Source organism: Desmodus rotundus, chromosome 7, assembly GCF_022682495.2.
Source record: "Desmodus rotundus isolate HL8 chromosome 7, HLdesRot8A.1, whole genome shotgun sequence".
Classification (NCBI taxonomy): Eukaryota; Metazoa; Chordata; class Mammalia; order Chiroptera; family Phyllostomidae; genus Desmodus; species Desmodus rotundus.
The window spans coordinates 130997461-131016895 of NC_071393.1; the positions used below are offsets into that span (position 1 = coordinate 130997461).

The 19435-nt window shown below is 51.3% G+C and overlaps 1 protein-coding gene across 1 annotated transcript; it reads left to right on the plus strand.

The window, feature by feature from the left end:
- Positions 1-107: 107 nt before the first annotated feature.
- Positions 108-7607, plus strand: GLRX5 (glutaredoxin 5). Its single transcript, XM_024567926.4, has 2 exons — positions 108-484; positions 6971-7607. The coding sequence occupies exons 1-2, from the start codon at positions 193-195 to the stop codon at positions 7147-7149; spliced, it is 471 nt and encodes a 156-aa protein (XP_024423694.2). The 5' UTR covers positions 108-192; the 3' UTR covers positions 7150-7607.
- The last annotated feature ends 11828 nt before the right edge of the window (positions 7608-19435 follow it).

A 19435-nucleotide genomic window follows, 5' to 3' on the forward strand; every position in this document is an offset into this window, starting at 1 on the left:
GTGGGGCGAGTAATCTGATTGGTAAACTCGAGTAGTTGCCGTCCGGCCTTCTCCAATCATGAAGAGCAGTTTGGACCCAGCCCAATGAGGACCTCGGGGGGCGGGGAGGCGGGCCGGGACGCTGCGGGCGAAACAGGCTTCACGGGGTGAGCCGAGGTCCCCGGCTGTAGAGGGTTCCGGCGAACTTGTGGGATGAGCGGGTCCCTGGGCCGGGCGGCGGCGGCTCTGCTCCGCTGGGGGCGTGGCGTGGGCAGCGGCGGCCTGCGGGGTCCGGGAGTGCGGACAGCGGGCTCGGGGGGCGGCGGCGCCTCGGCGGAGCAGCTGGACGCGCTGGTGAAGAAGGACAAGGTGGTGGTCTTCCTCAAGGGCACGCCGGAGCAGCCCCAGTGTGGCTTCAGCAACGCGGTGGTGCAGATCCTGCGGCTGCACGGTGTCCGGGACTACGCAGCCTACAACGTGCTGGACGACCCCCAGCTCCGGCAAGGTCAGGGCCCGCCGAGTGCGGGGCGGGGACGACAAGGCCAGGCCCTTTCTCGGGACCGAGGGTCTGTCTGGGGTTTGCGTGGGGTATGACTGTATTAGAGAATCTCGGGTGGGGGCCTGATTGACATGGACGGGGCCTGAGGACCTGGGGCTCCGGTACTGTTGTCAATTTGGGCAGTGGGGTAAGTCCTAGCGCTCACCGATCCTCACACGGAGCTGAAACAGGCGTTTCTAGGCCAGTGCTCTCGGGCTGCGTCCGAAAAGAGTGGTTAGCAGTCTCACTCCCCGCTCTGCAGGACTGGGGAAGTGGGGTGAAGGGGGGTATAGTAAGAACGTGGCAGGTAGGCGCTTTGGAGCGTTCTTTGAGGGCGTTGGCCTGTCTTTTGGGTGGATAAGCAGATGGTGCCGTGGACGGTGGGGCCGAGGTTGCCGTGGTTTGAGGCTGGTGGGCTCAGAGACTGGCCTCTCGAGGATATGGTGGTGTGGGAGAAAAGGGCATGAAATCAGGGGCAGGGGAGGCTTTGTGGAGCCAGGACTGGGAGAGGGAATGACTCTGGCCAACTCAAGCCTGTAGCCTATGAAGCCAGGGGCCAGGCAGGACCTGTGGCTTTTCACTGGCCCAGGCAGTGGAGGGAGGCCCGCCTGCCGGTTAGCGTCTTCCATGCCCAGCACAGGGCTGCCAGCCTTTGGTGCTGGTCTGCATGGGTCTGTTCCCTGGCTAAGGTTGGTCAGCGTGGGCGGAGAAATGGCCAGGTTGTGCCTGTACCTCCCGGAGGATGACTTAGGTACCCTGCGTTCCTGTGAGAGACTAGAAGTGACTGGGTCCCGGCACCTCCCTGAGCCACGTGCTGTGGAGTTACAGTGCTCGCAAAGGAGTCTCGAAGCACCAGGTTCTGTTATTTCACAGGTAGAAGCCTACATTTTGTTGTCCTGTGTTTATGAATGGTATCCTGCACCTGAAACCATCAGTCATAGTCGTCCTGGCACTGATGAGACAGGCTGGTGTCAGGGAAAGGCTTCGGGTGGGTGTCCTTCTGGGGCCAACTTTTGGATCTAACGGTGGTTGTTGATAAAAACACAACTGATACCTTTGTCCTCTTGAGACTAGAGGACATGTGTCAGGCCCCTGCCTGGGTGCTGTGTATATTGTTTATCCAGAGCAAGCTTTCAGTGAGTGTTTGAATAAGTAAATGCTTTCATTTATCATTGTAAACTCTCTTCCATGCTCTTAAAAACACCACGAACACTTAAATTCCTGCCGACTCAGATCACCAGTGCATTTCTGGCTTTGGGAGCAGTGTCCTTTGACACTGATGAATGAATAATCATTATCCTGTTGTTGAGTGTTTATTAAGCATTTGAAAACTTGTTCAGCCTTGTCAGTATCGGGGAATTTAAGGCAATAGTAAAAAACCTGTGACATTGGCAAACCTGACAAGTTGGGTAGCAAGTTGTGTGTGTGTGTGTGCGTGCGTGCGTGTGCGCAGCGGATGTGTCGTACGCTGACGATGAGAGCCTACAATAGTTTCCATCACTCTGGAGGGATGCGAGTGTATGACAGTTCCTCCTGTACCGTCCGTGCCTAGCTGAGGTGAAGGTGAACGGAGCTGAAGGCCCAACTGCTTCACTCCCGAGCGTATGGTCTGGAGCGGGAGCTGCCCCACTTCCTGTGTGGAGGGCCAGAGAGTAAATACTTCCAGTCTTCGTGGACTGTGCAGTGTCTGCTACCACTAGTCCGCTCGGCGGCTGTAGCCAGAGAGCAGTCGTTCATGCGTAAATGAATAAGGGGGACCAAGTTCCGATCACACTTCGTTTCCAAGAACAAGAGGGGGACCGGATTTGGCCCGAAGGCCGTGTCACCCCTTTGACCAGACAGACGCCTGCATGTGAGTTAGGAGACACGTAAGGATGTTTTTTGCAGCATTGCTTGGAATGATGAAAAATTGGCAAGAGAAGATCTTTTTCTATTAGTAGCAGACTGGATAAACTAAATTGTGGTTAAAATGAATCAGTGTATTTATGTGACTAAATTTCAAAAAGATACAATGTTTAGTCAATGAGTAAGTTGTAAAAAGGTAAGTATGGTGTAATACCATTTGTGTATATAAATGTTAAAGATGACACACTGTCCCGTATATTGCAGCTATGCGTATGCAAGTGTAGGTCATGGGCAGGAGAGACAGGCTACAGGCCAGAAGCTACCTCTGGTGGTCAAGGTCCTGGCCTTCGGACATCTAGAAAGCTGGGTGTAAGCCCTGGCTCCAGCCTCTGCTAGCATTACTATTTAATCTCCCCAAGCCTTAGCTTCATCTGTGAAGCAGGAGTGATTTTACTTACCTTATGGGATTTTTGTAAAGATTAAGTGAGATTATGTATGTAAAATAAAACAGGATGAAATTCTGTAACCCTCAGTTCAACAAATGGGTGTTTTTATACTGAGTGGCATCTTTGGTTGGTATTGTCCTGCATCCTTTCCCTGAGCTTTCTCTGTTGCCTGTGTTTCTCAGAGAAGCATTACTGGGAAGGGTGGGGCAGAAGACATCAACAAGGAGAAGGCGGAATATGTACATTGTCCCTGGCCCTGTGGGGGGGTGATTCATTTCACCAGTTAGATCTCATTTCACTTTTGTAATAAATCTGTGGGGTGTGGAGTTACCCCATTTTATAGATGAGGAAACTGAGGCTAAGAGATCAGCAGATTTCGCAGAGGCTCTGGGTACAAAGCAGCAAGCCACAGTCCACTTACCTTTGGGCCGGTGCCTTGTTCGCTCTGCCACCTGCTCTGCTTTCCCTCTGTTGAGGGTCTGCTGTTCTCCACGCTTTCGGCTCAGATTATCACCTGTCGTCCGAGCAACATTCTGTAAGGCAGAAAAGATGCAGAAATACAGGACTCTGGGAGGCAGTGGCAGGCATGCCGTGAGTTGCCCGAGGTCACAGAGCCTAGGAAGTGGCAGAGTTGGAATTAATCTGCATCTGCCTCTGAAGCTGCTGTAGTGAAAATCCACCCGGAAAAAAGAGGGCTAGGATTATGGTGCTCTTAAAGTGGATTGTCCAAACCAGGAACGAAGAATGATATTCTGAGATGTGATGGATTTTGAAAAGTATCTTTTGAAAGTTCTGGAAGGGAATTTTCCAGAACATTTTCTCCACCCTGGTTTGACACTTGGAATATTAAATTTTTGGTGGAGCAGTAGGTGTGTGTAAGACAACCTCCGGACTTCCGATTCCCAGTATCACCCTGTTCAATAACTTCGCAGTCAGCATTTCCTGTCCCAAATTGAATCGCTGTCTGTCATCTAAAAAATACGATTGTCTTTATAATCCATTCTCAGATATGATTTTCAAAGTTTCAAGAGTTGCTCTCTGATTCTGAGTAATTCCAAGTGATATTTGTAAGAACTAGCACTGTATGTTGCAGTTTTTGAAAATTGAAATGTGAGAGAAATTAGCCACATTTATACAATTAATTGTGAATCATGGGGACTCATTTTAATTTCAGCTTATGAACAGTGGTCTTTTGTTATTGGAAATTGCTCACTTCACTCTGTAACAGTGATTTCCAACTGGTGCGCTGCAAGAATTTTTGAAACAAGCACTACCCGCCTGTTTAGCCAGGGGCACTGGCCTCCTTTCCTTTAGATTAAAATAAAATAATGACAGCAGGCGACACAACAATGGCCGTGCGGTCTGAATGAGGCAAAATTATACTTTTTTTTTATCAGATCGGGAAAAAAATCATACATATTTTAGTGTGCTTCAGAATTTTAGTGATTAGTTTATGTGTGCCATGAGATAAAAAAGGTTGAAAACCGCTGGTCTATAGGAATCAGTTGGATATTTCCTTAAATATTTAAAGCCGTATCAGACTTTTTGAAAATGGAGCATGTTTTTAAAGAAAGATGCCAAAGCTTTGCCTTGACATCAGCTGGCTGTAACAGTTGTTAACCTAAAAATTAAAGAAGCATGTAAGTTGAATTTTGATGAATTATCAGCTGGGAGGCACCTTGGCTACTGTCCCAGGTTGGTTTGGGAAGAGTTACCCCTTTGCACATGGCTCCGTGTCGGACACTCAGCGTGGCTGGAAAGCCCCCTGGTTTTGGTGGTTTGGGGGGAAGGACTGATCCCAGAGGCACGTCTTCCTCTAGAGTCAGACATACGGTCTGCAGTGTCAAGTTCAATGAATGAGACAAGCCCAATGCTTCCGTCTAGTGTGGTACTATAAAGATGATCGCTGAAAGCAAATCAGTCTGTTATTCATGAAAGATTTGATTTAAAAGAATTGCACCTCTTAGGATTAAATGTGTGGTTTGGATGGCCCTCAGATGGCACATTTGTTTTCATTTTTGGTGTATTTCAAAAACTGTAGGTACTCACCAGGAGAATCAGTAGGTATTTATTGTCATGGAAAGCTCAATATAATATAGCATTAATTGGAAAAAACCCAGATACAAACAACATCACGAGCACAAGTTGTTCATGTATATAAATGTAAAAGATGTTTAAGAAAGTTTAGAAGAAGAGAAGTTCATATTTACTTTAAACATTTTTTAATTCCTACACCCACCCTCAGTCATCATAAAAGTAAAGACTTGTAAGTGGCATCGTTGCAGAATGAGTTCTGATGGATTATTATGGAAGATAGAGTTAAAACACACACACACAACTTGTATGATGAGTCATCACGCAGCACCGAACGTCAGAACATTGAAAAACTTGACCTCCTCGGGGTCTTCTAGTATATTTACATACTTGGTACCATGAAGACATTCTGATGCTCAACGGAATGGGCCCTTCCTCCGTAACCCCCACAGCGACTTGTTTGACACCCAGAGGGACTTAGAACTAGGTCGCTAAGAGAGTAGATCTTCAGGTCTCATCACAAGAAAGGCAATTTTGTAACTACAGATGTGTGGTGACCATTTTGCGGTAAAAGCAAGTACCAGGTTGTACACCTGAAACTAATGTAACATGGTGTGTCAGTTACACCTCAGTAAGCAACAGTTCAGAAAGAAAGAAATGTGCTTTCCGGGGCCTGTTACATTGTAACTGTGTAACCCTGAGTCTGGAGGAGAAAGATAAGCCCTCAGCTCACCCCGGGGCCTTTTTGGGTGCTGCCCTGTAGTGCCAAGTTGCTATTAAAAAAAAAAACACAATGACTTTTAAATGAGAAAAACATATATCTTGGATGGTTATTTGTGATATAACTCAAATTGGTCATTTTGTTTGGAAAATAAATGTTTAATAGTAAATGATAGGGTATCGAGAACCAGTGCCTGTATTTTTAGTTTGTTTACATAAAAACCACCACTTGACTGGTTTTTTAGTTTGTGTAATACTGTGTTTTGTTTGCAGCATCTGTTGAGTTTTCTGTTTTGTGCTCGTTTTGGCTATTTTAAAATAACTGCCTATCTGTGTGAGTGTAGCATAAGCACGTGTACTCTGTGGGGACTGGTTACTGTAAGTCACCAATCTGACCAGCCCGTTTCAGCAGGGCCAGCACAGACATTTACAGGCCGCATGTGTTTAAAAGGACATTTCATCTCAACACAGGACACAGTGGTGAGGACGAATATTAGGAAAGAGGGTTTTTTCATGTTTTAGGATTGAAACTACACTTGCTTCTTACTGCCTTGTCTTAACCGCCCTTGGCTGCCCTGCGTCTGCAGATCGCAGGGGTGCTGGGCAGGCTCTGGTCTGTGGGGAGTGGGCTCGCTCCCCGGGGGTCCTGTCCTGGACCTCCACATTGGCCTCTGTGTGCACTGGGCTTCCCCTTCGTGAGCTCAGTCCCTCGGAGCTCCGAGCTGTACCAGGTCACCTGCCCCGAGGCGTGCCCCTCCCAGGGCGGAACAAGATGAGGGCTACAGCCCGCAGCCATGGGGAGGGCTTTTCTCTGGGCCAAAGGGTTATTAAAGATGGAACCAGCGGCCAGCGTCTGAGCGTGAGCACGGCAGCACCCGTGCACCTGGCAGGCGTTGAGTGGGGACCCCCTCCCTTGGCCGTGTCGCCCAGTGGCTCCGTGGGAAGGAATGCACTTGGAGGTGACGTTGTGGCACTTCTCTCAGGGTTGGTTTTACTGAAGGCATGCCTGGCAGATGCGCCGAGGACGTGGCCTGGGCATCCTGTGTGGCTTCCATTGCCAAGCACGCACTCTGCTGTTATTCCTGTATTGAGTGTGTGCTGGGTGTTCCATGAGAGAGCCTCACTCACCTGATTCCCCTCAAACTCCATGGGGTGAGGGCGGAAACACATCAGAGGTGAAGTCATGACTTGCCTGAGACCTCCCACTTTGTAATCGGAAGTCAGGGTTTAAATAGCGGGCCCTTTGGCTCTGAAGCCGATGCTCTTTGTAGCGAACACCTTGTTCCCCAAGCGCAGGGAGGCCAGGAAGGAGCCGTGGGTCTTCGCTGGGGGGTGGGGAAACAGTGTGTCGCCACAGAAAGTTCAGCTCTGACCGTGTAAATGACACTTCCGTGTTCTCTCCCCGCAGGCATCAAAGACTATTCCAACTGGCCCACCATCCCGCAGGTGTACCTCAACGGCGAGTTTGTGGGGGGCTGCGACATTCTCCTGCAGATGCACCAGAACGGGGACCTGGTGGAAGAACTGAAGAAGCTGGGGATCCGCTCCGCCCTTTTAGACGAAACGAAAGACCAGGACTCAAAGTGAGGGCCGCACGCCCGCCCTGCACAGAGGCCGCCGTGGGAGAGGGTGCCCGGGACTGCGCCCTCCCTGCTCAGGAGAAGCCTTACCGCGTCTGTTCTCCCTGCTCTGCAGCTGCTTGCTCCAGTGTGTAAGCAGCTGGTGATTTTAGTGTGTCTGGCATCTGGGCTAAGAAGATTCTGTTGTGAATTTAATTATAACCACTGCACTGTAATAATTCAAGGTCATATTATCATTTGTAAACAGAATTTGTTCTCATTCGCTCTTTGCCTGATTCAGAAGTAAAACTAGGAGCTTTTGAATCACGATTATTATTCATGAGTCCTCTGCCAACGTGTCGATCTGCAAGGATCATATCTCTCCCCAAATTTTGTGTAACTTGTTCTGTTAAGAAAAATGATGGACAAGGAAGAGAACATGATAACTGGGGTGTCGTTTTTTAAAATAAACTGCCAGGGATACGGTGTGTTGAGTCGTTAATTCTGAATAGCAGTGAGTCTGTTTGAGTCTGTCCGGCTGCTGGCGTGGAAGACTGCAGACTGGGCGGCTTGCAGGGGTTGCTTGGCAGGGGGTTGGCGGGGGAGCCCGTCCTAGCCGGGCGAGCCTTTCGACCCCTGGAGCCATTTTCGAGGCCTCTTCCATATCAGTCCACCCGAGTGCCTCTGGGAAAGGCCCAGAGTGGACTGAGGCAGGGGTTGGCCTGCTGGGCTGGGGTCGGGGTCATTCAGAGCTCGCAGCTCTTGCCGTCATCTCCCCCTACCAGGGGTTTTGGGATTCCCAAAAGAGAGGAGAGGGCAGTGGTAGCCCCACCCCCATGTCACTGGGGCCTGTCCTGTCAGATCAGAGGACCGTCCTCAGGTGACCATAGAGGTCACCGCCTGGGGGAAAGGCAGGTCATCCTCCCAAGCAGGTCATTTCCCATGAGAGGGATTCACTGTGCCCTGCCATCCCCAGTGCCCTTCGCATCTGCTGTGAGCCACTGGGTCTCACAGGTGAGGTGAGGGCACTGGAAGGAGGGCCACATGCCCGGGATCTCGCTGTGTGGCAGCCTTGTCCTTCACAAAGATGACCACTGATGTCACTTGACACTGTCCCTGCGTGAATCCCGGCCACGGGGCGCACACGGCGGCCTGTGGAACTGCCCTTTGCCTTCAAATCCGGTGTGTAGCGCGGTGCTTTTCCGTAAATTCCCCTTTTGGCTTCTACCTGCACGCCCCTAGGGTCATCTGAAAACCGAAAGGGTGGGAAACTTACCAGCAGGGGCCAGCAGGATAAGAAACCTCCCTAGGATGTTAGGGCTGGGGCAGAACAGCCAAGATGACTCAGAAGCTGATGAGTCAACACCACCAAGCTGGTGATCACATCAGTCATCGGCACACCTACAGGTGTAAGGACTCTGGTCTGAGCTCTGCGAGAAGTGGAAATGTTCTTTCCAGATGTTCATTCATACGTTTTTCCCCATGTGCTTAGCAAGTCTTTACCCAGAGGGGAGGTGGAGATGCGGAGATGCCGTCAAGTGTCAGTGCGGGGACTCCAAGTGACCCGCGTGATCGGGCTTCCCCGGGATGAGGACAGTGGGGTGACAGCAGAGCTCCGGCACAAACAGCAATGCCACGCACCGTCTGTTTCAGACTGCCAGGCCACTCACAGCTGCCCAGTACCGGACACGGGGCCCCTGGGGTCTGTCACAACTTCTGAGTGCCTTGTTACTAGACCCTTGAGAAATAGGAGAAGTTCTTTGGGGAGAGTAAAATGGGAATGGCTCCAGGTGGCTTTTGTTTCACGAGTAGTAGTTAGTGAGCGACCTTCACTTCTCACAAGCTCCGAGTTCTGGAGATACTTTAAGGCAGAGGAAACTCGTGAGGAGTCTCTCGGGTTTGCTGTTGCTGGCCCTGTCGCGTTTACTGGTGTAGAATCTGGGACATCCAGCTTTCCTAAAATTACTCAAGCCACAACAGCAAGCTGGAGAGAGAGGTTTTTTTTAAGATTTTATTTATTTATTTCTAGAGAGAGGGGAAGGAGGGGAAAAAGAGAGAGAGAAACATCAATGTGTGGTTGCCTCTCACATGCTCCCAACTGAGGATCTGGCCCACAAACCAGGCATGTGCCCTGACTGGGAATTGAACCAGTGACCCTTTGATTCACAGGCTGGTGCTCAATCTACTGAGCCCCTCCAGCCAGGGCAGAATTTTTGTAGATGTATTAAATAGCTCCTTTTGCCTTATTAGAGAGAAGCTGTGTCTTGAGGGTTGGGTCCCTGGTTATTTGCGACAGGGACGACCTCTGTGCCAGCGAGATTCTGTGGCAGGAAGTTTAAACCAGAGGTGAGCAGTCTTCCAAGTTTTTCTTGAGGAAAGAGAATTTGGTGGAGGGTCACAGGAGAAGTAGCCGATTTGATAGATTAAAGAAAATTTTCACATTCCAGTTAGGAGTTGTTTAATACATCTGAAGAATGACTTCAGTGATTCCTAGGAACCCACGCAGCTAACCTGAGGGGGAGCAGAGGGAGGGGGAAGGGGGAAAAGCTGTTTTGGGCCCAAGTGCAAAGCCGCACACAGCGGCCAGGGGGCATTTAGAGGAATCACCTCAATCCTTTGCCTGAGACTAGCATCTTTCAGCCCTGTGGGCCCTTGTGGTGGCCAATGTTGACCTGGGAGCGGATCCCGCCGAGGTGGCAGAGGCTATAGAACCGGCACACCTGGTTTCAAAGGCCTTTTCTGACTCCTCCCTGGCTCACCTGCTCGCCTGACGCAGTAGCCGCCTTCTTGGCTTCACCTGGGGACCCCGTGGGGCCAGCCTATGTAGTGCTCACAAATGCATGTACCCAGTGAGGGAAGAATGAATTCCTCTCCTCCGTTCCTTCCGGATTGGTCACAAGAAGCGTTAGGTTGTTACGGTTTTTTCCAGTCAGCGCAGCGCAGAGCGTGGCCTCGGGCCAGACTTCCTGGAGTCCCATCCGACTCCTCCTGGCGTGCGGCTGACCTCAGACAGGAACCCCCTTCTCCCACTCGATTGATCAGGGAAGGCCAATGTCGTCTGCCTCAGGCTGCAATGGGAGAATCCCCGTCAGCTCCGGGCCCAGGATGAGCTCTCAGGATGAGTTAACCTCTAGAGTCCCCTTGGACTTCCCCTGGACTTTGTATTGTCCTGTGTTTCCACCCTTTTAAGGCCTGCTGGAGCAGAGGAGAGTCCATGGTGTTCCGGTCGCCCCAGAGCATGGAGACTCGTCTTCGAGGGTAAATGACCCTGTGAGGGTCTCAGTGCAATGTACCGCCACCCAGCTTGTTCCAAGGGACAGGACGGCCTCGGAGAGAAAGATGTCCCTGCAAATTACTTTCCTAAGGTTACAGTTTGACTTGCAGAGTTCTGGTTTTTAAAATATTACTTCAATTTCACCCAGTGGGAAGTCTTTACTGAGCCCGTAAGTGAGGCTTTTACTGCACAGAGTTGCGCTTGAAAGAGCACGGTTCAACCGTGACTTCATCCTCGTTTCCCAGCATCCAGGGCTGCCGTCCAGGGTCCAGTGCACCTCACTAAGAATTTTCACAGGGTGCATTTCCCCCCTTGGCAGGGTAGAATTGTCCCCCAGTTGACGGGAGGTTTGGTGATGAAGTGTGGGAAGACCATTGGTGCGTCTGTCCCCCCATCCTGAGCAGGCCATGAGTCCCTGCAAGGCCCTGGACTATGGGACAGGACCTCCTTCCCGATGGTCGGGAGCTGAGCCCTTGTGGGGGGTCAGGCGGGGGGTAGGGCTGGAAACTGGTGTCAGGGGACTTGGAATCTGAAGGAGAATTTCAGCGATCGCTCAATGCCGTTACGTGCAAGTTATAATCCTGAGAACTCAGCAGCACAAATCCCAACATTCTCACTTTTAAATTTTGTGCTTTACCCACAATTCCTCCTCAGGAACATGGCCATGTGCAGGTGGGTCCCCCTTCAGCGTGTGGGTCTGTGGGACTCCGCTGGCTGACCTTGGGGTGTTGCACCGACCAGGTGTCGACCACACTAAGCAGTCTCTCCTTCCTCCCACAGACCAGAACAGGATGGGCCTGGAACCAGTCATCAGCCACCTTCCTCACGAAGTGAGAAGGGGAACCTCTGAGCTTGGCCCGTGGGAGTGTGCAGGGAAGGCGTGGAGGGCTTGAAACCCACCACGTTTCACAGAGAGGCCTGGCCTTTGACCGTGTCCTGGGGCAGACTCCCTGAGCCCTTGGCACGTCCTGCTTGACAGTGTCCTGTGTGCCTGAGGCCCTGGTCACCCTCTAGCACTTTGAACTTTGACCTCTGAGTAGCTAAGTAATGAGGACCCACACAACTGGATGCCAATAAAAACCCCCTCGCACTGCTGCTTAGGTGAGCGCCGCTGGTTGGGACCCTGGGCACATGCCTGCTGCTGCTGGGAGAGCGAAGGGCTGTCCGAGGCTCCATGGACGCAGCGCATCTGGCAGCTCCTGCCTGATCCTTCACGGACTCTGCCCTGGTCACCTCTTACCTTTGCTTTTTTAAAAAAATCTGTGAGTTCCTCTGAGGTGGTCTTGGGGGACTCCTGACACGGGAAAAATCCCCAGGTGGCTGGGCTTGGAGCTCCCACACTTTCCTCTGAGAGAGACCATTTCTTGTTAACTTCCTACAAACTCGCCAGTTACCAGGCCAGCCCCGTGACCCAGGGACCCACGACCCTCCCGTGACGCCCTCTGGCTTATTTGGGTCAGGACTGGAACACACAAGTAGACTTTTCTAAGGACTCAGAAATGACCACGGAAAACACACAAACAGCCAGCATGACACAGCCCACACACCTGGGCTTGCTGATGGATGGTCCAGCCTTCTTACCGCTCCCCCACCTCTGGCAGGCCCGCTCCCGGCAGCCCACACCCGGGTCCAAGCTTTTCAGAGAGGCTGTTCTAAGCCCCCTCTTCCACCCACCTGGAGCCAGTCTGAGCCGGGATTTCCTGTCTGGGTTCCAGCCTCCTGCCAGCGCTAATATCCCTGGGACAGACCTCTGACCCCTGTGCCTGGGGCGGAGCTGGAGGCAGAGGTCACTCATTTGCTGCCCACGCACAGTACAGGACATGGTGGGGGGCGGGAGGGGGGCGTGGACTGTGATACAGAGTGACTTTGGGCAAACCGCTCCTGTTGGATTTTCCTATTTGTTTAAGCAGTTGTTCCCATTTGAAACCTCACTCGTCTTTACTTTTTCTGAGGTTACTCAGTAGAAACCCTGCCTTAAGGCAGGGACTTGGGTGAGTCCTTGAACCCCAGGAGCGGGTACAACCCCAACTCCAGTGGAATCGCTTTGTGTAGCTGCATACAAGGCGAGCCACCTTTTCTCATGTTTCTCAGTGAGAGGGCTTCTTTGAAAGGTTTGTTAATATAAATTTTTAAAAAAGTTTTGTACATATGGAACACTCAAATATATTAACTATACACCACCACGATCTTAAATATATTTTAAAGTTAATTTAAAATTTTACCAATGGGAACATTGAGGCACAGAGAGGTTGAGTGAGTTGCCCAGGACACACAGCTAAAAAAAAGTGAAAGAATTGGAATATAAGCCCAGGCAAGTGGCTCCAAGGCCCACCCTGATCCTAACTGCTACCCTATCAATTTAGGGCACATGTTCTAAATTGTTACACATGCTCTAAAACATATCTGAGAGTACCTAACACGAGCTTATATATATATGTATATGTGCCTGTGTGTAGGTCTGTACGTAGGGGTGTGTGTGTGTGTGGAAGAGACAGACAGACAGTAGGGTATCTTTTGCCTTTTACTTTTGCAAAAGGTACCCTTCCAAAGGGTAGAAACCAAGTTTGTCTTAATAGGTGCTCAACACATATTTATTGCCTAACGAGCAGCCATTCTGGGTTTTAAATGCTAAGTGGACAAAGCCCTTGCACGTTCTTGGATTTAGCTGCAGCTGTAAAGCCTTAAGAGTCTTTGCAATGCCCTCTTCTAACCGCTTTTGTTTTGCGGTCTCAGAGCGCGTCGCACCACAGATGTCCAGCAGATGGCGCTGCGTCCCTGGGCTTGAGCCCCTCCACCTCCCGGCGGCCTCCGCCGGCCCCCTTCCGGGCTCCTAACTTGGACTCAGCCTCCCTGAGACATTCTGATCTTCCCTATGTATTCTCCATGTGAAAACGCAAATTAGGCAGATTTATAAATGTCCCCTGGTAGAGCCCTGCTTCCCCCACATTCCACATTTCCTCCCACTGAAGGGGGTGTCCCATGCGTCCCTGGCACAGCAGGGGAGTGGATTCTGTTACCAGGCAGCACAGGCACATAAGGGGCTCCTACAGTCCTGTAAGCCCATTTCTTCCCCCGAACGCCTGCTTTAGCGGGCTGGGACTGGCTGGCTCTGTCTTCTCCGCCTGAGAGCTGGCCAGCGGGAAGGACGGGGAGGCAGGAGACCAAGACCAGAATCCTGGCTCCCACTTATCTCGGAGGAGCCAGCTCCCTGAGCCTCAGTGGTCTCACCTGTCACATGGGGAGGACCACAGCGCCTCCTGTCAAAGAATAAGTCAAGCGGGTGATGATTAGATGTCGCTTGGCTCTTCCACAAGGGAAACCCACAACAGCTAAGGCAAAGATAGGATTTGTGTCTGAGACAGAGGGGAGGGGGACGCTGGGTGACTGGAGGAGGTCGACTTTGCTCTCCTTTCTTAGGTGAGAGGCGGAGGGGCTGGCAGGGTGTACTGCCCTTGGTTGTGCATGGGCTCCCCCAAAACTTGGGGTTGTCTGCCGTATTCAGGACAGGCTGAGCCTGTACCTGTCTGTCCCGATCCCTGGTAGGCCCTCCACCTCCCATGTTCCAGGCCGGCTCCATTTCCCGTACCCGAGTGCCCTTGTCCTTCCCCCAGGGTGGCCGTGAGGCTTAAAGAACAGGCGTGACAATGTGTTGGAAAATGGGATGTGTCACACACCTGTGACATGCTGTGATGATTAGTCTTGTCCAAACCCACCTCCCGCCAGTCGCTCAGACCAGACACCCTTTTCTTCCTTCTCCCAACCGAAGCAGGCCCTGCTGGCATCTGCCCAGATATCTCTCGAATTGGTTCTCTTCTCCCCACCCCCATTTCTGGGAACCCATTGCCTAGCTCGCCTGCCCGTCCATTCTCCACACGCCCATAACTAACCTGGATGAAACTCTCCAAAGGTCCCCAGAATGCCCAGAGCGTGCCTTGCTGTGACTTCTGGGGCCTCTGGTTATTTTCCTCCGTAAAGGGGGATAAGGGTAGCGCCTGCGAGGGTGTTTGTGAGTCTTACATAAAGTAGCCTGCTGCTTTGGTTTGAATGTCTGCATCCCCCGAGAGTCCCGCGTAACTCCCACCGACAGAGAGGGCGTGCTTGTTCAATGGCCAGGAATTGCTTCCACCTGGGCCTCACTCGTGTCCCTGGGCCAGGAAATGCGGGAGAAGGGGTCCTGACACCTTTGCTCAACAACTCACCTGTTGGGTATGGGTCTCTGTGTCTTCATTCATTCCTAATAGGACTCTTCCCATGCCAGAGACGCTAAGAGAAGTACAGCTGCCTTGACCTCAAGATCTGACAGGGAGACACTGTCCCTTGCAGAGAAAGAATGGGGACTACTTTCTCAGCAATGGAACTGGAGGAACCTTCAGGCCTAACTACTGGGGACCGTGTTGTCCCGAGGTGGAGGCAGCCTCAGAATTGGGGGGGGGGGTCACATAAAAGAAGGCCTGTTTTCTTAGTTCTGACCCGGATCCTCTACGAGATTTCCCCAGTGTCTTAACATGTATCCCTGGTCCCAGGAAGGGCACTGGATTGAATACCAGCAAATTGGAGTCCAGTTCCGCTCTGTATACCCTATGGCCATTCTGCAGGAGCTGGTCCAAGGGCTCGGGCCAGTCTGATGGGCTCAGTCCCCGACACCCAGCAGCGTGCCCCACGTGCAACGGGCTGGATGGTGCTGGTTGAAAGATTACGGTCTAAAGACAAAGCTGGCAGGGCCAACTAGAAAACAAGTCACCTGAGGAAGGGTAAGTTCATGGTCAGCTGGGCACCGAGGACATGGAGTTCCACACCTCAGCAGGTAGTCAGCCGTATTCTCAGGGGGGCTCTTGGCAAACGCAGCTTGTGACAGAGCCGCCTCCTCACCCCTCTCTGTCCCCTCACCCGGATTTGTTTTTCTGCGGGGCATTCGTTACCACCTGAAAAATGTATGCATGCATTTTGTGTCGACCTACTTTCAACCTCACCGCCTTGTGCTCTGCCCCCTCCAGGCTCCTGTTAAGCCACCCGGTGGGTTCTCAGTTCTGCACAACATGGTTTAGAGTGCCGCTTAATTTTTTCATGGATTATATATTCTTGGTTAAAATTCTCCATTTATCTCTCGTGCATCATTTCCTCTATTTTTAACACATTAATTTCAATTATTCTAAAGCTCACATTGCCTTACTCCACCATGTATATCATCTGTGGGTCTGCTGCTTTGGTTTTTTTTTTTCTTCTGGTTATGAGTGACATTTTCTTTCTCTTTAAATAGCACATGATTTTAAAAAAGATTTTATTTATTTATTTTGAGAGAAAGGGGAAGGGAGGGAGACAGAGAGGGAGACAAACACCGATGTGAGAGATGTCAGTTGGTTGCCTCTCGCACGCCCCCTACTGGTGACCTGGCCCGCAACCCAGGCATGTGCCCTGACCGGGAATGGAACCATCAACCTTTTGTTTCACAGGCTGGCACTCAGTCCATTGAGCCACACCAGCCAGGGCTACAGGATTTTTGACATTTATCGTATGCCAGTCATTTTGTATAAAAGACCCACATAGGTTATGGCGAGGTTCCACGGTTTTCCAATACCCTTGACAGAGAATTTCTGTGATTTCTTCCCCCGTTTTTTCCTGCTGTTGCAGCAGGAAGCACAGAAGAGGGGGGAGTGGGGAGAACCGCTTTGCTGCTGCAGCTCGTTGCTGTTTTCTAAGCACCTGGGGAATGTTTGGCACATAGTAGGTGTTCAAAAAATACTAAAAACTACTTGCTGAATTGAACTGAATTTGGTTTAAGTTGAGGGCCTATGAAGTTTCTTCGTTCAGCCTCAAACAACACAGAACATTATTTCTTCCCCCCCACCCCTCAGCTTTATTGGGGTATAACTGACAAATAAAATCATATGTATTTAAAGTGTACAATGTGATGTACATATATATGTGTGAAATGATTACCACAAGTCAGGTAACGAGCACACCCATCACCTCACTTACACACTTTTTTACGTGTGGTGAGAATGTTTAAGATTTATTCTCTGAGCAATTTCAAACACACGACACAGGACTGTTAACTCCAGTCACCACGCTGGGCATACCATCCCCAGAACTTCCGCTTCTCATAACTGGAATTACTTAACACCTCTGAGGCTCCGAGTCCTCATCGATAATGGGGGAGTCCTGATATCCACCTAAAAGGTTGCAGCAAGAACGTAAAGACAGCTTGTGTATATACATTGTACGTTAGCCCAGGGTTTTGCTTGCAGGAGGTACCAAGCCAATGGAATGCCCTGGCTGCTCCGCCCTTTTTTAAGTGCGTTGGGTGGCTTTCGTTACCGGTAGGTATGGTGGTGGTGACGGGTGGCCGAGAAGGCTCTGAGAGACACTTAGAAGGTAGCGCTGGAGGGGCTGGTGTGAAGGAGAAGCGAGAGCCAAGTACAAAGCCAGAGTTTCTGCACCAGGGCCTGGGAACTGGCATTTCCTGCGTCAGTCGTGGGGGCTCCAGACTCTCCTGTTGTCCAGGGCTTCCCTCCCCTGGTGAAGTGACCACAACAGTATAAAAACGTACAAGCAGTTGTGTGGCTTCCCACGTGTGTGCGTGTGGTGGGGAACTGGGGGAGAGGAAGCGAGAGAGACAAACCCCGGCATCTTTCTGACTTGATGCGAGACCCCTCGAGTGTGCAGACTGTGAGAGCCAAGAGCTGGCGGGATCAGGCGTGGGCTCCGGTCATGCGCGGGGAGCTCAGAGGCCCACACCGCCTGACTCCCAGGTTTTCATCAGAGTGGCTGTTGTTGAGGCCTTTGATCCCAGTAACTGACCCAACAGGTTGAGATGCTCCAAGCCCTCGTAATAAGGAGCAGGGAGAAGGGGGGCTTGCAATGTGGCCTCGGGATCAGGTTTGGGATCATGAAGCTTCTTGCTGAATGTCTGCGGGTCTTCTTGTGCATCGAACAGCCGGTGTGTGTGTGTGTGTGTGTGTGTGTGTGTGTGTGAGAGAGAGAGAGAGAGAGAGAGAGAGAGAAATCATTTCCCCTTGGGGGTTATTTATTAAACAGCAGCATTTCGCAATTAGTAGACATCTTCTAATCAATCACTTCTGAAAGAGCGATCAGTTATACCGGCAGCAAGACAGAATTTCTCAGCAATCTGGGACAGTCACTAGTCACGGCCACAGCACCTCCCAGGGAATGGGTGTGTGTGTGTATGTCAGCTTTGGGGCCATCAAGGGGAACACAGAGAATCGAGGGTCTGGATGAAAACACTTTCAGTTAAATGGCTTCTCAAACCATTTCTAGGGGCAGGTACAGGTATGCGGATGGTTACAAATACACCTAAATCTATTATCCTTGGAAGCCTTTTGTCACCTCTGAACTCAGCTTTCTTATCTCCAGAATGGGGTCAATGGCAGTCCCTACCCACTGCACCTGCCACGAGGGTGAAGGGCGACGTTACACTCTCAAATTCCTGCCAGAGTATCTCTCCTCTTTTTCTTTTTCAAAACTTTTCTTGGACATGCTTCCCGGCATTCTTTTTCTAATGAGCTTTAGAATTGTTTTGTCCACAGATTCCCTTTCTAACTTTGGCTCACCTACACAGATTTGAACATTGAAAAATCGCTGTAAGTTCAGCCGGTCCCGAGCCCTGCAAAACACAGGCTCTGTGTGTTGGAGACGTTCCCTCTTCTCCCCACTGAGAGCGGGGTCCTGGCCTCACCTCTGCACACAATGCACCCCCCAGCAGGGCCTGGAGCTCCTCCTGGGATGGGGGAGGGTTTGCTCACCTCCCCACCAGTTTGGGCTTGGCCCTGGGGGGTCTGCTTCTCCTCTGGATGTGCAGGGGTTGTAACCTTTTCTCTAAAGGTCAATACTTTTGGCTTTGACCACATGGTCTCTATAGCAACTCCTCACCCCTGCTGTTGGGTGAAAGCAGCCACAGACCGGACGTAAATAAATGGACATGGCTGTGTGCCAATTAGATTTTGTTTATAAAAACACCTGGCGGGCTGGATTTGGCCAGCCCTGCTCTAGTGGGTGGTTTGGAGTGCAGGCTCTTGAGCCAGCCTGCTTGGAGGTGAATCCAGGGTCTGCCCCTGTGCATTTCCGTAGCCTCAGGTCAATTATTGAACCTTTTGCTGGTTAAGTTCCTGCGAGGGGTCCTTGGGTGTCTCAGCGAGTCTGAGGGATGCTCTGAGAGCTGGGAAAGCATGAGTTCTGGCTGTGCCCGGGAGGGTGTTTTCAGAAAGATTAGCGTTTGGACTGGCAGACCCTATAAAGACCCACCCTCGCCAATGTGGGCGGGCTCCATCTGGTCCTTTGAGGGCCTGAATGGAGCCAGGAGGCAGAAGAGGGACAAACTCCCTCTCTCTGCTGGAGCCCAAACACCCCTCCTCTCCTGCCCTCAGAGATCAGGGCTCCTTGTTCTCGGGCGTTTAGACTCAGCTGGGGTCTTACTCCTTCAGCCCCCTGGTTCTCAGGCTTGTGGGCTCTGAATGAATCACATTGCTGCTTTCCTGGGTCCAGAGCTCACAGATGGCAGATGTGATCATGGGGCTTCTCACCCTTCATAATCGTGCGAGCCGATTCCTATGTCAAATCCCCTCTCTCTCTCTCTCCACCTATCCATCCGTCTAACCTATCGATTCTGTTTCTCTGGAGAACCCTGACTGATATACTCCCCCATACCCATTCTTCCCCTTTTCACAGCAGGCGAGATTGTACTTGGCACTTGGCATTCTAGAATCAAGACCACACTCCCAGCTATGTGTGATCATGTGACTACATCTGGCCAATGGGATGTAAGCCAAAATGCCTTGTGTTGGTTTCTGGGGAGTCTTCCTGCAGAGACAGCCCCTGTGCGTTGTTTCTCGTATCTGCTCCCCTATCTTGCTGCCTGCACTGAGGTGCTGCCGCGTGGACCTGAGGGTCCACCGCCAGGGACAACAAGGAGGTGAGCACCGCAGACTTCATGGTGCCAAGCCTCCCTCCGTGCCCAGCTGAGTGCTGGTCCGTTAAGTGAGAGAAACACAGTTGCCATTGTGAGCCTGGGTGCGTGTCACTCACA